This window comes from Uloborus diversus, chromosome 6 (genome assembly GCF_026930045.1).
Source record: "Uloborus diversus isolate 005 chromosome 6, Udiv.v.3.1, whole genome shotgun sequence".
Lineage (NCBI taxonomy): Eukaryota > Metazoa > Arthropoda > Arachnida > Araneae > Uloboridae > Uloborus > Uloborus diversus.
Window position 1 is genome coordinate 144,601,273 of NC_072736.1, and position 24,314 is coordinate 144,625,586.

Below are 24,314 nucleotides of genomic sequence, written 5' to 3' on the forward strand. Positions count from 1 at the left end.
GTCTAATTTAATAAAATTTTACAATCTTTTTTTTTTCGGCAATATTCTGATTGTTGGTTGGTTCTCTTGCCATTTTTTAAACTATTACAAAAATAATCACATGGAGTATTTTTTCTGTTAACAACAAATAATAACTATAAAAGATTAAAATTCTTTTCATTTGTTACATCGTTCTATTAGACTTAAATGTGTAAAAGTTTCAATATTAATTTTTAATTGTACTTGTAATTTGTTGTCCAATTTTAAAAACTAACTCGAAGTAAACTTTTCTTGACTATTATCTAACTTAATTCGTGTTACCCATCGTTTCTTGTAACTTTTATGATATTGCAAAAAAAATCGTGTGGAATACTTTTCTTACTGATGTACACTAAAAATTTAGTGCTAAATATTGATTCAGGAACGGTGTGTAAAAAAATAAAAACCTAAAAAGATTTGATTTTTGACAGTAATTCTCATTCACGAAAAAGAATTTTATGACATTTGTACAACAGAACATGTCAAATAACTGGGTGAAATAGTTTTTTTTAAGATTATAAGTCAACTGAACTGTCACTTTGCTTCCATCGGTAGTTTAATGAAATATTTTTTTTAATAGCTTAAACCGACAACTTGAGAACCAGTATTTTTTTTTAAATTTTATATTTATTTATTTATTTATTTATTTATTTGAGCTTAAAACTGATATACGTAACCGCAAGCAATTTCGCAAAGAAAACCTTAAGAGATGTAAAAGTGCGTTAGTGCTAATAATATCTGTATAGTACTCATTTCAGGAGAATTTTAAGGTAAATATTACTAATAAAAGGCGTGCTTACAGTGCGAAAAACACTGTACAGACAGCTGTACCGAAAAAATTTGCGATTGCAGTGCCAATTAATAGCTGTTTTTTTTTATCGTGAAATTTTTCAGTAAAATACTTTGTCCCGAATTTATCGTTTCATACAGGTCAAAATCTTCCCCCAAAATAGTTGCTGTATTTAAATCCTTTTTCTCTAAATATTCAAACTGATAATTTTGTGAGTTTATTTAAACATTTTAAAAAGATTTCAAGAAGCTACGCTATTTTTCAACAACTGCCAAAAACTCCTTCCTTAAATCAGTATCGAATTATTTCAAAGATTCAGGCTCGCACACTCTTAAACCACGCCCCATTTTCTAAGGACTCTTCCACCAGTATTTATTTATTTATGTAGAAACTAATGCTACATTAATGCTGCAACAAGGACTGCGCCTTGTCTCTGGACACAACACACAGGGCCCCCGCGGGCGGGAATCGAACCCGCAGCCTTCAACAAGCTTCTTCTACAGAAACACGGCAGACCTCTTCTTCCACCAGTAATCGCACAGAACTATCTTCGACATAAATCATGAATTCATTAGAAAGTAATCTGATCTTTCGGTATCCTTGTAGTACAGTCTAAACAAAATGGGGCGTGGCTTAAAAGTTTGCCAACTCTGGATTTATGAAAGTTATTTGGTATCAATTTAAACAGGAAAAGGTGAGATTGCTTGATAAGAAAATATTGTCAATCGTTAGCATACTACGCTGAAGAATCTAAAATTATTCAAAGCCATGAAATCATCAATATCAATAATCGGTACAAAAGTATTAAAATGTTGTAACTAATTTGGGACGGAGAGATGAATATATTTTTCAAATTTGACAGTAAATGGGGCAATTCCACGGGTAACTGGCTGACAATTTTAAAGCAAAACACTAAGTATTTTGTAAAATTCAATGCAAAATATACATTGCGCAAAAGGTCTTTTGCCCAGTATTATTGTATTTTTTAAGCTGAATTCAGTGGTATAATTGAATTTGTAAAATACATTTTATATGATTTAAAAAAAATGTTTACTCACTAACATGCAACTTTTCAAAATGTCAGTGGATTGCCATGTTTTTGACCTTTAAAAAAAAAAAAAAACCCAAAATGTATTTCAAAAATTCAATTGTACTATTAAACTCAGCTTAAACAAACAAAAATCCAGGGGGGAAGATCGTTAGCACAACGTATATTTTGCGTTGAATTTTACAAAATGCTTACTGTTTTGCTTTAAAAATGTCAATCAGATACCCATGGAATCGCTCAATATCTAATTCACATTTTTACTATATTATCATTTAAAAAGAAAGTACCTGAGTGATTCCTTTCTCGAGAGCTTCTACAGCAAGTCTCTTCGGTCCGTCCACTGTCATACCATCGTCACTGGGTCCCCAAGATGCACTGAAGATGTCTACGTGTTCGACGTTGTGTGCGATGGACACGGATTCAACTGCATCGTTGACAATGCCATCCAGCATACGTATGCCTAAATGAATTCATAAACCTAATTACTTACGCTCTGATAAAGTTGCTTAAAATTAGCCTCATCAGTTACAACCAATTGTAATTGTTGAAAAGAATGCATTGTATTTCTATCTTTGTGACAATTACTGCAATAGTATGAGCAAAAAAAAAAAATATATATATATATATACAAATGACTAGATGCGTTGCCCGGTGTTGTACGGTCTACCTCGAAAATAATAGTTGCGTCAAGTGGCGCATTTTCAACAATCAGGCTTAAATAAAAAAAAAAAAAGCATTTGGTTTCCCGTCAATGTGTTGGAAAGAGCAATTTTATGCCTCAAAATTTAACTTTCGACATCTTTGGCTTTTTTTTTAATTAAAAAAATGTTATTATTGTTACTGATAGGCCTCACTATCCCGTTTTACGGATTTTCTTTAAACCTCTCCTAAGGGGTTGCCCCCCCCCCCCTCATAGAGTGCCGAAAGTACCCCTATGTGAATTCTTGAGCATCAAAAGACTGTCATCTGTGCCAAATTTGGCAAAGATCCGATCTAAACTGAACTTGAATATTGAAAACCCCCATCAGGAGGGGGGGAGGGTTCAAAGCCCAGGAAAATCCCCATGTGAGTTTTTGAGCACCAAAGAGCCTCTGTGCGCAATTTGGCAAAGATCCGATGTAAACTGTGGATTTTTATTAGGAAATCCCTCTTCAACTCTTGCACGCGGTCACACACGTAACGCTAAAAAATATTTTTGCTGCTATTGTACGAGCTTTAGAAAAAAAAATATTTGTGAAATATTTACTCAGTATGCTTAGACACATGCACAAAAAATACTGTTTATTTACCCTTTAAAACTTCACAGGAAATTACAAAATAGTATGAGGTATAGCTAATTTTCAGATTTTCTTAGTCACACACGTAACGCTGCATTTAAAATTTTATAAAAACAATTGGAATCGTCCTACGAAAATAAAACTGCCACCTAAAACTTCTTACATATCTTCTGTTAATCCAGTAGAAACTGCTAAGAAATATTTTTAAATCATCATATTGGTTTTTATTGTTATTTGCAACGAAATGGTGTCAAAAAGTCACACACGTAACGCTGGAATGGCCCCAATGGTTTTTTCAATGATTTCCAACAATGGTTCGACAATGGTTTTTACAATGATTTTCAAAAAAAAAAAAAAAAATCTGGATAAGGACACCCTCATTACCAAGCGATGTGAAATATACTCTATGTTCTATTCTCATACCTAACAAATACACATAAAAAATGTCATGAAAATCGTGCGAGCCGTTTCGGAGGAGTTCAGTAAATAACACCGTGACAGGAGATTTTTATATAGGGGAGAGCGGGGCTAGAAGCTCCGTTTTACAAGCAAGCTCAAAATTTGTTATAAAAACGTAGTTTTAGAATTATTATTCTGAGATTAAAATATAGTAATATGCGCTCCTATGATGTAACAACTGTTTTTTGTGCAGTATTTCGCAAGAGTTTTTTATAATTAATTTTATCGTACCAAAAATAGAGAAGGAACAACTTGCCCCTTCTTGGGGCTAGTTGTTCCGCGGGTGGGGCAAGTTGTTCCGATATTGACACGACGATCTTTAACGATGATGATTTCGTCATAAACTTCGTTTCGAGACAATTTGTTAAAGGTATATTTTGTGATAAAAAAAATAAATTTTGATTAAAAATAAGTGTTTATCGAAAGGCTAATTAGCAATATTTTCCGAATAACCAGGTGTGTATTTTTTTTAACTCAAAACAAACTAAACTTATTTTACATTTTAGCACGGATAATTTGTATTTAAAGGCTCAATGATTGCCTCTTAAGCACAAATACATGTATCAAGGCACAGTTAATGAGTATAGTAACATTATAATATGTTAACATAGTAAAATATAGTAAGAATAGAATAATTTAGAAAATAATTTTAAATACAATATTTAACAGCTTTTGTAGCTCATAAGTTATGATAGCTAGTTCAGTCTGCAATCATAACATAAAACCATTTTTGACTATAACTGATACGATACTTTGCAGACGATCCATAAACGAGGTTAGAGCAAATGATAACAATGAATTCCCAATTACTCGCAGGCGGATATTATTATTGCGGATGTGTTTATTTATTGTTTATTTATTTATTTTTGTGTTTATTTTTGTGTTTATAAATTGTTGAATATAGAAACTACTTATTTAAACTAAATATGTTCAAGATCTATTTTTAGACATTCCGATTTCTTTCTTTCCCTTTTTTTCCAAAGACATCAAACTCTCTTCGGTTACCGAAACCTGACTAGTTGAAACCCGATTTTTTCATCTACGCTTCATATGTCTGTAAATGAGTGACCGAGCCAGTTTTGCTTGAAAAAATTCGCTTGCTTTATACTTACTTGTGTTTTTACCTCCGATATTGAGAATCTTGCACAAATTTGATTAGGCTAAACTCACAAAGGAGCAGCTACAGTCTCTGGCTATCATGACGGCCAAACAGGTAAAGCCTAGACAGATCCACTTGCGTAGGATATGATCTGTTTAATGAGACGTCTGCCTTGTCAGAGCAACTTTAACTGTTTCACCTCTTTGGCTACTTCTTAAATCACCGCAAGGTGGCGTAATCAGCAAATTTCGCAAATTTCATCTTTTCATATGAAAGTATGAAAGATATCTTGATTCATAGTTTGATCTTCAAATTTCATTCTTCTATCTGTTTATAAGAAAATGTCCAAATATTTTCAATGAATCATCGGTGAGGGTCGACATTCTCCAATTTTTATATATTTCACGATAACGAATATATACATATAATATTTAATTATATGAGGTTTTGTTTACTATACAGCTGCTATAGATAAATAGAGGCAAGGAGTTCCTTGGGGCTAGTTGTTCTTAGGAACAACTTGCCCCACAAAGAAGGAACAATTAGCCCCACAAGCACAAGTCCTTGAAAAATTAAATTATAGGTTAGATAACGAAACGTAAATCGTTTCAGCTCAGTATTTTATAATGCACAATAGATATTTGCATAAAAACACCAAAGAACTAAACTCTATCATTTAAATTTCGTGAAAAAGACCAAAAAATTCAAAAACGCGAAAATATTTACAAAAGAGGATCAGTAATGCACGTGCTCAGCTTTTAATATATCGGACGTCACTGGCCTGGCTAATATGTCTGCCATTGGTGCACTGTAACATTCCATTTTACTAGGTATTTACAAAATACATTTATATTTTTTCTTCATTGAGTTATTTCAAAGGGAACAACTTACCCGCGGAACTTTTAGCCCCGCTCTCCCCTATTAGATTCTCATACCTAATAAATACACATAAAAAGTTTCATGAAAATCGGTCGAGCCGTTTCGGTGGAGTTCAATAAATAACACCGTGACAGGAGATTTTTATATATTAGATTCTCATACCTAAACAAATACACATAAAAAATTTCATGAATATCGGTCGAGCCGTTTCGGAGGAGTTCAGTAAATAACACCGTGACAGGAGATTTTTATATATTAGGTTCTCATACCTAACAAATACACATAAAAAATTTCATGAAAATCGGTCGAGCCGTTTCGGAGGAGTTCAATAACTAACACCGCGTGACAGGAGATTTTTATATGTTAGATTCTCATGCTTAACAAATACACATAAAAAAATTCATGAAAATCGGCCGAACCGTTTCGGAGGAGTTCAATAACTAACACGGTGACAGGAGATTTTTATGTAATAGATTAATAATAAAACACGAAAAAATAATAACAAATTAATTAATCGATACAGTAGAATATCATTAATCCGAACGCTCATTAATCCGAACGCCGCATTCCGCCCCTACATGTAACGGGAAATAGTAGAAGCAAATCCCTTCATGCTTTTACAGTAAGAGTGTCGTAAACAATTCTTTTTTTTTTAATTTTATTTTTTTATTATGATTAAATATATTTGTTTAGATGGACATTTTATTATTTTTAAATTTATTTTCTAAAGCATATTTCTTAATTTAAAAAGAAATTAATTAAATTTAATTTTACATGGAATGAAAGATTCTCTTTATGTTTTTTTTTTCCTACCTTAAAATTTTTGACTCTTTAGCACACTATGCACAGTAGTACAGTACTATACTGTACGACATGTTTTTGAGTCGGTTCACAGTTCATTTTTACTTTAATACCTTTTTAATTCTAAATTTTCTGGTAATTAAATTATCAGTATTTTACATTGCAAAGCTTTTCTCTCTTTTATGTAGCATTTATGATCCATTTTAGCCTCGTTCTAGCTGTGTTATTTGCAGGATATGTGGAAAACATAATAGGTTCTGTAATCCGAACGGGTGAATGGTCCAAATTCCTTTCCCCCCCCCCCCCTTATCATAATTCGTTCGAATAAAAGTGGTTCTACTGTAAGTAAAATAAATTAATTAAAATTAAAATTTCAATTTGTTGCTCCCAAGTTATTGCTTTCGTATTCAAAGATTGCAGTTGTGAAACACTTTCTTTCTTTCGTTTTCTTTCTTTTTTTCTATTTTTAGTATTCTTTTTTCGCTTTTCAAATTTCTATGTTCTACTGGTTATAGTTTTGCGTAGATTTCTTTTGCAAAACTATAAATTATGTACATGTTTTGCAATCTTTACAGATTTTTAATTCGCACTAAATAGCATCCAAAAACACATAAATGAATCGGAATAATTTAAAAGTTATACCATAGGAGCAGCACATCACTCACGAATCAAAGAAAACAGTATGCCATTATTGATTGTTCAATAATAATAACAAAAAGATATTAACAACAATAATGACCAGGGCTAGTCTGTTGATTGAAAATGGCTTTTCGGAATCTTCGGTCATTTCTCCCTTACAGGGTCAGTTCTCTTTTATCCTATACTAGCAAAAATACCCGGCGCTGCCTGGGTTAGCAATAATTATCAGAAACAATCGTTACTTGCATTTGTTTTGTGTTTTAAGTGAAAGAACTTAAACACACCCTTTTGACGTGACTTAAAATCTAGCTTCTCCCTTACTCATAAAACTAAAGTAGCAGTAAGTAAAAAGAGCAAAATAGTATTCATTTAGAAACGAAAACACGAAATTTAAGCGTATACAAATTTGAAGAATTTCCGAAATATGAAATTAAACTTCACATGTTTAAAAAGATTTATCAGTTAATACTTTTTTTTTTTTTTACATCGAGTCTTACCTTCTCTGTATGTCTATTGAAGAACGAACTGTTTAAAAAAAATGTAGCCGCGCGCACGCGATCCCCTTAAACTTGCTTTAGTTATTTTTGAAAATCTTAATTATTGTGGGTTCTAGGTGCGATTTAAAATATTACCGAATTTGCAGGAATCGTTTTGGGATACCTTGGATAATGCTCTCCCTCCTTACTGTATAAAACGGTATGTTACTAATTTTTGTTAAAGAGATATTGTCGCCATATGCTTTGGTCACCATAAAATGGCGCTAAACAATTTCATCCGTAATGTTTCTAAAATAAGTAGTAAAATTTGGCGATGGTTTGAATTTGTGCACAAAGTCACATTAATGGAAGTTTTTGTGCTGTTTATGGATTTGCCTAATTTAGTTGCTGGATTATTTTACAGTGAAAAAAGTTTTTAAAGATTCTTTGATTGACGATATTTTGTTTACATGGTGAAAGCTGACAAACGTTATTACGTAGTCTTTGACTTCAAAAACCGTGACATTTGAAAAAACTGCCAAATGCATCCGCTACTGAAATCTTTCTGCATAAATTTTGGCGAAGTTTCTGCTGTTAAATTGGATAATCAGCACAAATAATAAAAAAAAACCATTAATTACACTAAAGTTCCGTTTAAATGGAAAATAATCAACCAAATCTATAGTTATTATTAGCCAATCTTGGGGAAAAAAGGTTACTTTAAAATTTGACTTGAGAAAAGCCTAAAACAGTCAGACGAAACACAAAAACGTTCAACAATTCTAACTATGAACTGGGAGTTGAGATGATACACTAAATAATAAATTGGGTTGAGGGAAGCCTTCGAACATGAAACAAAAAAAGCCCATAACTCGTTTTTCATACAACTTAGAACTTTCTAACAGATGCCATCCTCAGCAGAAAAATAAGCGATTTCGATGGACACATAATTTTAATACGTGCACGTATTTCTTAACCGTCATATTGGGACATTTATGCGAAAATTTGGACAAATTAGAATAAAAAAGGAACTATTAATCGGATTTTTATCGAACTGGTCTGCAAACCTCCCCAGTACCAAAAAGAACAAACGGTGAAAGTTTCAGCCAAATCTGCCGGGTAGTTACTGAGATCTTAGGGAACAAATTTACCAAAGTCCATTTTTATATATATAGATTCATGATCTTTTGATTTAGTGGAATTACTATTATTGTTATTATTTTAGTTCGACGAATGTTTTCAAATATTAATCATTTTTTACTGAATAATCTTTTTCTTTGCAAAAGCACTTTCTTTTTGCTTGTAAATACTTTGAAGTAAATTTTGAATGATTTTTCTGGCTTGCAGCTCAATTTTAAAAGACATATAAGTTGTTGCACAAAACACCTTACCAAATGGCTTTTTGGCATCTGTGGCCCTTTCTCCCTTACTGGACCAATTCTCCTTTATCCTATATTTATGATGTTTTGATTATGTGGAATTATTATTTATTATTATTGTTATTATTTTAGTTTCACGAATGTTTTCAAATATTAGTCATTGTTTTACGGAATAATATTTTTCTTTCCAAAAGTATTTCCTTTTTGCTTGTAAATACTTTGAAGTAAACTTTGAACTATTTTACTGGCTTGCAGCTCAATTTTAAAGGACACATCAGTTATTGTAGAAAACACCTTACCAAAGACTTCAAATACGTTAGATCCTTGCTTAATTGCATGAATTTTACGAAGAGCATAAACTCTACATCTATGCAATGCAATTGAACTTTGAAGATTTCCAGAAATGATGTTTAATTAACATTTTTGGCTTAGTAACCGAAGAATCTCGTGAACTACAAAAGGTTACTAAAACCTGTTTTATTATCCTTTTCATCACATCATTATAATTGGCTCGACAGCTCTTTGTGAGCCTTGGAGTTCTTTAGGGGATCTCGCCGGGTTATCCTCTTCTTTGCCATTATCCTCCAGTTTTTAATTTTAATGAAATCAAAATAAGTGTCCACACAGTCGACCCATCTATTTTTTGGTCTAGACCTTGGTCGCTGTCCAAAAGGGACTGCATTGAAGACCTTCAATGCAGCTCTATCATTTTCCATTCTCAAAAGATGACCAGTCCATCTCATTCTGTTTAGTTTGGCCTTTAGTTTAGTTTCAATCTTTTACTCGTACAATTTAACTACAATTTTTGCTGAAAGCATTTCGCAATGTCATGAAAAAAAAAGTAGAAGGAACTTAAAACATGTAGCACTAAAAGGTATTTTTTATTCATAGAAAATGTATTTTCGATGAAAGGTATATTTTATTTTATTTTTTATGATTTGTACGACAGATGAAATATATTTTGATCAGCAGATTAAAACTTTTTTCTTCAATTGGCATATTTAAATCGCTAGATATGTTTACGTAAAAAATGATTTCTCGCATAAGGTAAAACATACAAAAACCCGTAAAACAAAGAACAAAAGCGAAACTTTCTAAGAATATCTTGCATGAAACATGAAGACTATATTTTTATTTTCGACATTTTTCTTTTATAGATGCTGTGCTAGGAAGAAAAGCAAAAGCTTTCAAAATGTGCTATGCTTCTTTTATTTATTTATCCGAAGCCACGACAATAGGCGTACTACCACTTAATATACTTTTGAACTGGTAACAAAATTCTTTTATTGAATGACGCATATGCATCTATGGCAGAAGATAAAAATGTGCTCCGAGCAATTTCTTCCGAGAGCCAACCTTTATTAAATTTCTAATATTTGATGTGACATAAGATGTGGTTTAAATGGAAGGTAAATCCGAAAAATCCCCACATAGAACGTATTTGGCCTTTCTTTGGAATTAATTTCAAAACAGAATTTGATACGAATGGATGGTGCAAATGTAGATCGGTTTTTTATGAATTTTTTTTCAAAATTCGGAAACTTATTAAAGATGGCGAGAGTTAGAAAACATGAGTGGTGGATAAATTTATTTCTGCCAGAAATGAATATGCTTACGAATTTTTGGTCTTCATTTTTCTGTGGGTGAGTGTTCACATTACTGAACTTTATTTTTACTATTAGCTTTGAAATGACTTTTGAAATAATTCAAACAACACTTATCTATTGAGTTGGATAGAAAATCATTTTTGTTCAGTAATAATGCCCATTTTCTCCGTAAAAACTAAACTTGTATCTTGTAGCACTCCTACATGTTTCTTATTTTGGGGAACATGTAGGAGTGATACAAGATTCCATGTTTTTCATTTTGGTTAGATGACTTTCTACCTTTTTACGCTTTCATCTTTCTATTCAAGCATCTGTACTTCCCCCATCCGAACTAGTGTGAATATAAACCGTCGTTATTGATATAAAATTTACCATTCAAAGAGGTTTACAAACCTCAAAATAAACGACTGTCAGAGACAGCTTTAAACCAGGGTTGTGTAGGCTATGTGCAATCACTCATCAACCAAGTTTCAAAAACTGTCTATTGGTTTCAATATCTGCAAATGGATGAAGCGATGACTTATATATATTTGATTAATTTATGAAATTCATTATTTGATGAGAGTATAATGATCAAAATAGGCCCTTTGGTTTCTTGGAGGCAGTTTTCAATATCTAACTACTAAATTAACAACATGAGTGTTTTAACTCAACTTAGATAGTCACAAAATTGGCTGGTTTATCACTCTCAAACAACGTTGTATTTAAGGAATGTAATACCGGACTAAAAATGCCATACCGGTATTCGATATTTTTTAAATATGATACCGGAATACTGGTATTCATACCGGTATTAGAAATTCCTCAAAAACTTATTGCTTCTTTGCCATATTTCATATTTTTGTGAAAAAAGTGCATGACTAATGAAAACTTTTTGAGGACGATTATCAATGAAGGAACAATGTCATAATAAAAAAATTCAGCAATAGTAAGAAGCATAATACATCTATTGAATTGTCACTAATAAGCATGGTGGAACTCATTTTAGTGAACAAATTTCCGACAGTTGAAGATACTCATTCTGAATTCTCGTAAGTGGGTGGTAATGCTAATAATGCGCGATGCACCTCCTCTAATTGCCTTCGTCTTTTTAATTCGGTTTATTATTGTGTATTGCGGTTGAAAAATTATTTGCGTGTGCGTGTGTGTGCATGTGTTTGTGTTTATTTTACATTGTGTGTGGATTTTTTTTTTTTTTTTTTTTTGAAATAAAAAGCTAGTTGTAATTTCTTCTCGAGAGACAATTATTTTCCAATATCAACGTCATCTTCAACGGTTTCCACTTCATAAAAATAAGTTTGTGTTTGCCTTTTATTAACTCTTTGGTTGGAAATTTACGTTGAACCTAATTGGTTTTTACTCTTTTTGTTTCAAAATTCCTTTCAATTATGTTAATATCTTAAAATGTGTTCCATTTGATCACACCTTTCCTCCATGCAAAATTTCATGGCACCATATAATTGCTAAATGTTATCTCGCCTATACAGCTAAATAGCGAGAAAAGACGTCACACTAATACCGGTGACAACAAGTTACCATTTATTATATACTAGTGGCACCCGCACGGCTTTGCCCGCAGTAGAATATTAAAAGGTGTTTTGGTTCGCCTGTATATTTAAATAATGTATGATGAATTTCTCGCCAATTGGCTTGACCATGTTACGGTTCCACGTTATGATAACTTGGTAATTTACTCGTCATCTTATGATAGTTTTGCTTGGGAAAATGTTCTTAAAATTGGAATAGAAAAAGAACAAATTCGAATTTTCGAAAAATCGCTTCTAGGTGCACACCCCCATGCTACAAACTAATTCTGTGCCAAATTTCATGAAAATCGGCCGAACGGTCTAGGCGCTATGCGCGTCACAGAGACCCTTTCAGACAGAGATCCAGACAGAGAGACTTTCAGCTTTATTATTAGTAAAGACTAACAAGAAAAGGGTGATCTCAAAATTCAGTACAGTTGAAACCAATATCTAAAAAAAAACTATATCATAAAAAGTTGCTGCAGCTGACGGTTATAATTAATTATTCATAGCAAATGTGCATTTCGTAATTACACTTAAAATCAATTTTAACAAAAAGATAAGTGAGTGATCTAATGAAGGGAATAAGTAAAAATATGGTGCACATAAACTCACGAAAATGCGATTCATCACACCATCTAGTAATGAAGATATCCAGTAAGTTACCGCCCTATAGCCAGGGCTAAGGCAGAAATACATGAAGTACACCGCTAGCTAAGCCCTGGCTATAGGGCGGTAACTTACTAAATATACCATGCATTTGCCTTCAATCTTCGAGTTGAACCAAACCATTGCTTCGGTCACTCGTCTGGTCAGTGCTAATTCCGTATTAGTTACCAGTTTGTTTGGCACTCTTGGCTTCCTTAAGAAGTTTTTCCACCTCCAGCTCAGTCACTTTCCTATGCCGGTCTGATTAATGCTATAAGCACGAAACTGCAGTCTTCGGCTGGAATTGACTGAGCTGGTGGCGTATTTCATGAAGATATCATTTTGTAATCCTTCCGCTACTTTTATTTATTGATATTCTATTAATTTGTAATTTTCAAGCCGAATTTCCGCATTAATAGTTTAATTTTGGTACTGTCTCGTCGAAAATGAAATGTATATTTAAAATAACAGTAGTTTTTTAATAAGTAAATTTAAAAACTCGGTAATTAAAAGCTATTAATTTTTTTCAGCTGAAACCGAAAATACCGGTATTTTACCTCAGCAAATACCGGTATTACGAAACTGTAAGATAGCTCGAAATACCGGTATTTGGTATACCGATATCCCGGTATTGCAATCACTAATTGTATTCTACTGATGTTCTATAATACGTAGGCTGTTCAATAAGTAATAAGACTAATTTTATTGCCGCGAAACCACTCATTGCAATGTAAATTTCTTTGGCATGAAAAATGTCTGTTGTCTGTATTAACAAAAGCTTCCGATAGTTGGCGCGTACACAGTCATGTTCCTGAGTATCACGTGATTGAATTGAAGCCTATTGACGGGCGCTTACAAGACGCAGCCAGTTGAAAAAATGGAAGCGTCATTAGAACAAAATTATGTGATTAAAGTTTGTTTTCGTCTGCAAAAATCAGCATCGGAGATCTTTGATATGATACGCGAAGTTTTCAAAAATGAAGCAATGTTTAGAGTCAGTACTTTTTGCTGGCATTAAGCTTTTAAGGAAGGCAGGCAAAATATGGAAGATATTATTGAACGTGAGAGACAACCTTCAACGACCATCACAGAGACAATGATTAACACTGCTGCTAATATCATCAAGGGAAATCGCAGAATTATTTTACATCATTGATTTCTGGCTGGTTCATTTTCTTTAAAAACCATTGCGAGGCAAACATTTTGAAAGCAACGAAGCATGTCTAAACTCTGCGGAGGCGGTTTTGAAAAAGCTCTCACAAACTTAATGTTCACAAGTTTTTAAGAAGTGAACAGAACGTTGGAATAAATGCATTTAGTTCCGGAAAAGTCATTCTTTAAAAAACCATGTAAATTATGACGATTAAAGTTGTTCTGTATTTTTTATAAATTTAGTCTTATTACTTACTGAACAACCTTCGTACATCTGTTGCTCTACTAAATTAACAACATGAGTGTTTTTACCTCAACATAGATAGTGACAAAATTGGCTGGTTTATAATTCTGAAACAACGTTGTATTCTACTAATGTAATGATATTACTGAAGTCTGTATTTTTTATTACTCATTGTTGATTCATTAAAAAAAATGTTTTGTTATTTTTAATTGCAATGCCTATCCCAATATATTTTTTCGTTCGCTTAGTGAATGCCTTTCAATTCATTTAGAGTTCAAATATCGTATTTCCATAGACTCCGAAACACTTAAGGAAATTTTAGTTACCGTAAAGTGGGGCTACTTGAACCCATGAGAAAAAAGTGTTTAAAATCCGTCCTGGTCCTATATAACTCAATATATGGACTTAAAGAACTTTAACCATGGCAGGTAGCAGTACTAGGTAGAGGCTGGAGCATGAAACAAAGTTTCTGCTATTCCCGCCTTTTTCTGATTGAGGTTATGATTGCAAGTTGTCAAAACAGTTGTTTTTAGTGTCTGCAAATTTTCACATGTAAGTCCATGGAAACATCCGATATCATCAAGGTCAAGATAGTTTTATGTTTGCATTCTATTTTTTAATAAAATAACAGTGTTTTAAGGTTATAGCTACATAATTAACTCAGTAACTAATATAAGGTAGTAAAAGTGTACTGGTTGTCTTAAAATAGAGCTACTTGAACTCAAACAGCCCTAAACCACATTTCATCATTAAACTATGTTAAGTAAGGTTTGTAATCGTTTAAAATAAAGAGGTTAGTTACTATTTATACCCGTTTTTTTTGCAGATCTGGGGATAAAAAGAGTCCGAAAGTAAAAGAGAACCCCTTGAAGTAGGAAATAATGCGGATTATTAAGAAAAAAATCCATCCAAGCCATTAAATTGAGGGGTTTTCATTCTTTCTAATGTTTAAATAATGAGCATTTCAATTGGTTTTAGCTGTAGTTAGATTGTATTTCTATTTGAGAAATTATGTTTGTCTAAAAATATGTTTTTATGTATACGTTGATTTTATATTAATTTATATAAATAATTTGCAATTTATATAAATAGTTTGCTCACTAGAATGTACGTTTTGAGTTTATTTTTCAAAATCATTGGTCCTTCTTGATACCACCACCTGTTTTACAGCTTTTTTTAATGAATTTGCTCAGTGGGACCAAGTAGCCCCAGCGCGGGGTTGCTTGAACCCAATTTTTAAAATTAGAAAAAAATATAAAGAGATAAAATTGTTGCTTAAAAAAGGCTTTAGGTGATAGCATAACGACTGAAAAATGGTAAAAAAACAAGGTTTTCAGTTCACATTGTGGGTTTAACAAAGCATTCAGTGTAAAACTCGCAAAAAGTATGTCATTTCAGGCTTAAGTAGCCCCATTTTACGGTATTTTAATTTTACATTAAACCTGCTTGCAATCCTTCGAACTATAGGAAAGTCATCTTTGATTATAGCCTTGTTTTACGTCACAATCAATTTCAATCATTCAACCAAAACATCATCCGAATATGAGTAAAGTATACTTAAGATGGAGTTTCGAAAACCAATTCGGTCATAAAATTAATGCTACAAGCATTCCATATCTGTTCGCGATCCTCACAAAACTGTTTTTCATAAAAAGCCAAAATCATACAAGAATTTTTATGCAAACAAATGCTCGCCCCACAAATCAAGTCATTGAAAAAATAGAAACAAATCAAAAATTTTCCACATATCGAAATTAATATAAATGAACTAGTCGACCCGGGACGGAGGTTTCCGCACTCTGCTTCGAATCGTTTCATGTGGCATTTCTCTCTTTAAAAATTTCAAAGAAGAATATTATGAAGAAGAATCGAAAAAAGTAAACGGATTTAAATAAACGGAAAAAAGTAAAGGCACGAAAGAAGGCATATAATTTAAAGACATCAGCGACAAAAGCCTCGTTAAATACAACGTTGTGATGATGTAATTACACCTCACTTTTTGGTTGTACGAATTTTCAATGCAAACAAAAATATCATTAAAAGTGTGACTGAGAGGGACTCGTGAAAAAGCAGTAGTTGTGCATGTGAAAAAACGAGTTGTGGCAAATACAATCCTGGCTATGTGAGCCTGTGACGGAAAAAAAGAGGCATAAAAGAGATATGTATTGGCTCGGATTCGAACTGTGGCCATTCTGATTGTCAACATGACACTCCGACCAACCGAGCAACTTCGCCTTCGTTTTCGAGTGCTATTCATTGAAGCAATGTGTAATAAAAAACAGCCAAAAAGCTTTTTGCCCCCCCCCCCCCAAAAAAAAAAAAAAAAAAAAAAAAAAAAAAAAAAAAAACCATGCGTCTATGTTTCGTCATTAACCAGATGATACGCTTTAAAATTATTTGTAAAACATAGAATTTGATTAAGGAATGAGGAAGATCTCGCGTAGCGATTTAAACAAACATTCCATAGAAATAATATATTAGATAGAAAATAAATGTTTTTATTTTTGAAAGTTGATACAATTTCCTATAGCAGTCTGCTTTAACCGTTACGGCTTGAATGCCAGCACATGTTTTTCTTTTAATCGAACACTTAAAATTAAAAACCAAAACCAGTTGAACTGAATCCGTTTTTTAAGTGTAATTTTTCAAACGTGGAAAACATGCATTTTTTTCCCGCCGAAAGTAGAGGATAAGAAAAGGATTTCTTATTTTTGAAGTTGATAATAAATTGAATGTTTTACACCGTATTCGAGTAAATAGTTAAAGGTTTACTGGGTCAGACTCGTAATTTCAATTTGGCATAGTATTTTTTTATTTATACAAAAGGTCGAACACTGCTAACAGCAAAATCTACTTTTCAGCATACAATTGAAGAGTTTCTCTGCGCAAAAGGATTCCTTTGAGACCTGGATTTTTTAATCTAATATTTTTTTTATGCTTAAAATTATGCTTAGTAATCTGAACGGAATTAAAGCTCTAAAAAAAAGAAAGAACACCCTTTGATTAATAGTCAATTTATCTGAATAATAACTGTAGCCTGCATTAAAGAGTTGAAATGCCAAGGAGTTTTCCCGTCGCGTTTATGTTATTGCCTTACGTGTGTTATCTGTTGTAATGAGTATAGTGAGGCTCTGAAAAGTTGAGCTCCAACTCTGACAGTGATTACCTCTGTTTCGATAAATAGGGAGCGGTAATTGGTGCTAAATAGAGTTGAGAAACTTTCTTAGTAGTTTTTCAAAAATATTCCAACTAAAATCCGAGCCATTAACACGTCTATTTTTCACTAAATTCCCCTAAAAAAGATAAACATAGTCAAGGTCACAGCTCAACTAACCAAAGCTGCACTATACATGTAATGCGTAATATAAATCTGTAATGCGTAATATTAATCTAAATTAGCTATAATGGCGGACCCGAAGTTCAGCTACTTTATAGCCATACGCTTTACCAAAAAAAAAAAAAAAAAAACTTATCAATGAAACCGAACAACTAAGCCCAGTGCTTTTGAGCTTTATTATTATTTTTTTTAAAAATGTCGAAAGCGGTGCAAAAAATTGGAAATTGTATTAGAATTTTGAATAAAAAAAAAATATGCATAAGAACTACAGGCTGCATCAAGATTATGCAAGAGCAAGGGGCGTTTCCGGAAAAAAATATTTTTCGATCGCATTTCTGATTTTTGTCATTAGCCGGCTCGATAAGCTTTCAAATGAGGGGTAAATCAAAGAAATCGATCAAGAATTGAGGAAGATCTCGCGTAGGAACAAAAAACAGGCTACAGAAATAAAATATAAGGATCTCGCATACCGACAGCAAAATAATCCACTGAAATTGTTTATAAGATAAGATATTGAAGAGATGTGTTTTTGCTTTTGAAAATTTATGCAATTTGTTATCACAGGCTGCTTGAACCGTTATGGCTTAGATGGCAGCACATGTTCATCATTTAAGAGATCGGTTAAAATACAAAATCCGTTGAACTATGTTCGTTTTTTAAGCGCATCTTTTCAAATGTAGTAAAAATGTGCCTGGCTACTTGTTTTTTGCCAAAAGGAGAAAAAAATAATATTTTACCCATCAAGTTGTTAGTAATTTTAATGTTTTACTTCGTATTCTAATAAATATTCATAGGTTAACTAAATGAAAAGCGTAATTTCAATTTGAGATAGTAATTTTTTTTGTCCAAAGAGTCAAAAACTGTCATTAGAAGATCTACATTGTAAAATACGATTTTTTATCTGAACAAAAATTATTCCATTGTAGTCTGAAATCTTAAACCTCATATTTATATTTTCGCTTACATCATACTTTCTTTTTCTGATAGGAGCCAAAGCTTTAAAAACAAAACAAAAACCTTATAATTAAGAATCAATTGAGCTACAGATTGCATCAACTTTTCCTAATAGCAAGGCGCGTTCCTATCTTATTTATTTCATTCCCTCACTTGTGTTAGTTATTGTTTCTAAGTATCCATGTAATGCATGATATTTGTCTAATTTTTCGATGCAGATAATCCGGGACGGGGCCCGAACACTCGTTCTTCTGGTTACCAGACGAACGCTCTGCCAATCGAGCTATTCTGCTCTGCCGATCACGGAGTAAGTTAAACTTATAAATTTAACAGAAAACCTGAGTCCGGTGCTTTAAAACAGGTTTTTTTTAACAGAAAAAATAATTTTTAGACTTTGGGTCTATTTTTCGTCAATAGCCTAAACGATAAGCTTTAAAATGAGGGGTAAATCAAAGAAATCGATCAAGAATTGAGGAAGATCTCGCGTAGAAACCAAAAAACAGGCTACAGAAATAATATATAAGGATTCTTACCACTCAAACCTTTTTTTTGTTTACAAAAACGGGCATTACACAAACAATTTACATTTTTTAATTTCAGTAGAAAAATCAAATTAAGCAAAGATATTAATTACTTACCCCCAACCTTTGCATTGTATGCCACACCAACACCACATTTTTCGTTATTGGCGGTCATAGCAATCTCTCCTGCACAACGTGTTCCATGGCTACAAAGAAATATAAAGAGGAATTTAAGTCAGAGTGTCTTACTCAGAATTGTTTGAACTCTCAAAAATTTATCATAGTGAGAGGCAAAAAAAGGAACAGCTTGCATGCAGTTAATTTAATTTATCCCGAGCTTTTTATTTTTTATAATTTTTCAATGTAGTGAGACCTCTTTTGACTTTGCTTTGATTTAGAGTCCAATTGACAGACCATCATCGTTTGACTAATCGATATCAAATGGTGATTGGTCAAGTGAACACTTAAGAAACATTATTTATCGAAATGAAAAGCTCTGATCTCTACATATTAAAAAAAGTAACGTAAAAGAAATAATGAAATTTTGTCTGTGGCAGACCAGGGTCTAGGAGACTCCAAAGCACCTACAGCTTTGAAATTTTGTACGAAGTTACTTTGAGCCCCGGGGGTTTACACCTGGGGTTTCATTTTTAAAATTTCGATTTAGTTTTTTTGGAATATATTTTCCGAGGTAAAATTTCATATAAATTGTCTATTGGAAAGATGAAAATTTCATGCATTTTAACATTCTATGTCATTTGAAATATTTTTTTTCTGCATCATATTAAACTTGTGCCAATTTTCTCAATTAGTTAGAACAGCAAATATAAGTGCTTCTTTTTTAGTCAAAGCCCTGTGCTAAACTTAAGTCAAGCTATTAGCAAAGTAGCTATTAGCAAAATGTTAATGGAGACTACGGATTTGAATACCACTTTTCAAACGTAAAAAGCGGCCTTAGAAATCCCTTAGCACTTATAGCTGTGGAATTTGGTAAAAGTTAGTTTGTACCCCGGGGGAGAGGTGCTCTCCAAAGCGTCCCCCCCCCCCACTACCATTCTTTTTCAGCTGCTCTCATCTGCATTAAGGTTAAAACAGATCCAACACTTTTTCGACCTTCTGACACATTTAAATGATGTACATTTAATGGTTTATTTTCTTTTCCATTTTAATGTAACTTTTAGTCTTATTTGAAGGTTTGCTTTGGTTAAAAAGTAAAACATTAAATTTTAAACTTCAGCCATATTTATTTTGGCTACGTTTAACGATCAAAGAAGCACTTTCCTTTGAACAATTTGGCGAAATTTTTGAAAATGAGTCACTTGTTTCTCGCTATGAAGGTTCTCCTAAAAGTACGGTATTCTCTGATTTGGATTGCAGTAATCAAAGGACTCAAAAGATGCCATAGAAGGAATATATGATTAGAAAAAATAATACAGTCGGACCCCGATTTAACGAGTTCATCGAGACCGAAACTTTTATACGTTAAATCGGGGTTAATCGCAAAATCGGGGTATGAAAAAAATATTAAAAACGCTGCACTTACCTTATCTAAAACCCCTAATAAGTAACTGCGCAAAAATATCCATAATTAAAAAGTGTACACTTTTTATTTAGCATTCCGCGACTTATTACACACTAGTTAATTCGAAATTTTAAAGTACTGAGTAGTAGATGTTTGACAATTTCCTTGATACTTGACTCGAAATAGTTCTCTTTCGACTTGATCGAGAGAAGAAAACACTGTGTCATTTGTAGCCTGCTGCATGAGATACGTTTTTACCGTTTCCAGGCCATGTAAAGCATTTGAAAAAATAAGTTTTAATGGGAGTTTCATTATCGCTTTCTGCATCAAAATCTATATTCGTTGGTTGCCCTCTCGCCCGTCAAATATTTCTGATTCTAAGTCCTTTTCTACTTCGGACAATATGGATATAACATTTGGAAAACAATCCAATATTTCCTAACTCAAATAAACAAAACAGAATTTTTTTTCGGCTGTTAAAATAATTCGTAAAGTCGGGGTTTATTGTTCGGTAAATAGGGGTTTTTGTCTTGATTTTAGTCGGGAATAGAGAAAAATTCTTAAGATCGCAAAATTTGTTAAATCGGGGTCCGACTATACATTTAACAGAGATTTCTGAGCTTTATGCCTTATTGTTTATTAGAATTTTCACCCAAATATGGGCTTTCGAGGTCCATAAAAAAGAAAAACTCTCGTTCGCTGAAATTTATCCGTTCACCTTAATACAATAAAATTTGCAAAATAAAAACTTCGATGAGATTTATGTGATACGATACATTAGGAATTTGGATTTCAAGTTGTTTTTTAAATAACTTAAGAATAATTTTGTTTTTATGTATTTTCATCAAGTTCCTATTCGTCTAATATGGGTAGCGGATTTTTTATATTGTTCTAATTATGAGTTCGCTACTTAAATTCTATTTTTTTACGGGCGGGAGAACAAGATTTCCATTTTGTCCTACTCGTAGCACGTATTTTTATCTGACTCAATGTAAAAAACGATATAAATATCCGCGAACCAAAGAAGATTGCGCAGCAATCTTCAAGTGTCGGTGAACGTCAGCGAGCGCTAAAAATAGCTTCATCTTTTAAATTATTATCAAGGCAAACTTTTTCACTGATTTCCTAGCAATTTTTTTAAGCTGTCATTTTTACATTTTATAGATTTGCACATTATTTATTGCACTTGATAAGACATTACGTTTGTATTTTTTCTTTCTTTCTGTTCGGAGAAGGAATCAAAACAAAATAGAGAACGCATACCGTTCACAAACCTTATGTGTCATTCTTCAAAAAGTGTAACTTTTCTGTCACACCCTTTTTACAGTAAAAACTTTAAGGAACAATTCATTTAACAATGATTTTTAATTTCATCAAAAATATATCAATTTAAACCTGCCAAAAAATTTTAATAATGATATTTATTTCAGTATGGTTTTGGTTCACAACATGTGAATTCTCACCTCAGCATGTCACACTCCCTGTGTGACTGTTTATGTTGCTTACTAACTTGTTTAATAAAGAGTAAATATTTATTTATTTATTATTCCTTTCACAAGTGTCTCAAATACTAGTTAAGCATATTTAATTTTTCAATATTGTGTTTCAGTTCGTTTTAGTAGGACAAGGAGTCATGTCACACAATAAATTCTCACCTCCATTACCTAAACACAAAATGCCATTCCTCATTACCACGTGGCTGTAATGGCATCAAATTTAATTTCCCATGATACAAGGGACCCCCATTCTTTATTTTCAGCCATAGTTGAAGTTGTAAGATTTTTGTAGAAAAGCAAGAAGATAGATTTTGCTTTAAAAACTTAGTGTGGTTATTGTGACTTCTCACATCCGTGAACTTCATTTTCAGGGATGTAAATTAATGTAAAAAAAGAAGTGAACATGTTTTCATATGCTTAACATGTGCAGATTGTAGCAACGAAGAAAAAAAAAATCCCTGAAAAATGGATCTATTAGGCCTATATTAATGGAAAATTCCTCACCTCCGTGAGTGACCAATTGTCAAGACAATGTCATTATTTCTGAGGTGAAAATAAATGATGGAGGGGAAAATACATCAATTATAGGCATTCTACCAAAATTATAAATTGACAATATATCCTCAAATTTACTAAATACTTTTTTTAACATACATTTGGAGCTACTAATTAAGCCGTACCTTAATTAAGAGAGCTTAATATTATATTCCCGCTAATCATTAAAATAGCTGATTGTTTACACAATTAACGAAATTACTACTTTGATATTAAATATGCCTCGATTTTTAAATATTAAAAAATTTTTTTTCTTTTTTTTTTATTTCCGTGAACAAAGCATTTTTTAATTTTTTTATTTATGAGTAAAATAATTGGAACTTAGCTGGGCCATTGTTTATGGTTATTTCTAGTAGGTATCACTTTCCTGTAAGAATGAAAAAAAAAGGAAAACAAAAGGTTTCGAAATTGAAAAATATTTGCGTTCAAAAGTTGCGTTTTCTGGAGAATGACCCTTATAATAAAACCTCAGCGTAGCATACTTTCAGTTTGCTAATTTGTAATTTTTTCCCCAATCTACAATTTTGTGCTCAGTAGTTTAGCAACAAAATCAAAAGTGAGGAACCTAATCTAATAGAAAATGAAGCTAGCAAAAGCTTCGATGCTGAAGTTAAGGATTCAATAAGGTCTCAGCAGATTGATTTGTCTTGTTGCATGATTCATGCGGAAAAACTGACATTTCCTACTTCAAAATACATTGCTCGCTATTCGTACGGACGAAAAAAAAGGATAAAGAAAACGAATAATTTAGACAGTATACTTCAGCGTGTATTTTCAGGTGTGTTCAATTCCGCACCAACATGGGCACAAAATTGAAAGTAAAATTACGGTCTTAAATGGGTTGATTAGTTTTAATTGTTGTCCATCTTAGTTTATCAAAAAGCTGCTAATGGTATTTATTATGGTTTTATTTTGTCGGTTTATAATATTTTTTCGTTGCAAAGTTTTAAACTTTTATCGTCTAAACCAGGGCTGTCCAACTGGTGGCCCGCGGGCCGCATACGGTGCCGCATCGATGTTGACATTCCTGCCCTTGTAAAGAAGGCGGATCAGCTTCAGTTTTCCCATTAAAATGTAAGCAAATTGTTTTATAATCTTTCTGTGTCATTGTTTTATAATTAATAATTCAACTATTAATTGTTATTGTATAAGGGGTAAGAGGTTATTGTTCAACTTTTTCAAACTGCGGCCCGCCAGGTGATCAGTGATCGGAATTCTGGCCCGTGGGCTCTTTGCAGTTGGACAGCCCTGGTCTATACGTTGAAAATTAGTGAAATAGAAAGATGTTAAAAAAGTGTATTCAACAGGGCACAAATATAACTAAATAACACCTGACTAAAAAAAGTTTGATAAATTTGTGGAAAGTCTTTTTTCAGTTAAGTCTTTTTTAAAAGCACTCTTATTCAATCATAGAATTAGCTCGATATCCTAATTCTTTTAAACTATAAGAAAGAGCAGATACAAAGGGTATTCCATAAAAAGTTGGTTTTTTACTTCCTTTTACAAAGAAGGGAGTATTGTATTCGCGAAAAATTTTTCACTCAAAAATCGACCTTAATTTCAATTTTGCTCACCCCCGAATGAATGTTGAGTTTTGTTTTCGACCCGACCACACGTGCATATATAACTTAAAACGTATAGACGCCTGAAATTTCCATTTTGACGATTCCCGAGTTAATTACAACGAGTTTTCTCGTGACGTCTGTATGTACGTATGTGTGTATGTGCGTGTGTGTGTGTGCGTATGTGTGTATGTGTGTGTATGTGCGTATGTCGCATAACTCACGAACGGTATGTTCTTTGAAGTTGAAATTTGGTACGTAGACTCCTAGTGGGGTCTAGTTGTGCACCTCTCCTTTTAGTTGCATTCGGGTGTTTCTAAAGGGG

General features: G+C 32.7%; 1 protein-coding gene across 1 annotated transcript in view; it reads right to left on the minus strand.

Annotated features, from left to right (window-relative positions):
* LOC129225309 (neuroendocrine convertase 1-like) overlaps positions 1 to 24,314 on the minus strand; it is a 141,653-nt gene that overhangs the window by 45,755 nt on the left and 71,584 nt on the right. Inside the window, exons 7-8 of the mRNA XM_054859900.1 lie at positions 18,972 to 19,060; positions 2,144 to 2,316 (exon numbers count right to left, since the gene is read on the minus strand). Of these exons, the coding sequence (XP_054715875.1) occupies positions 2,144 to 2,316; positions 18,972 to 19,060 (262 nt within the window). The remainder of the gene's footprint in view (positions 1 to 2,143; positions 2,317 to 18,971; positions 19,061 to 24,314) is intronic.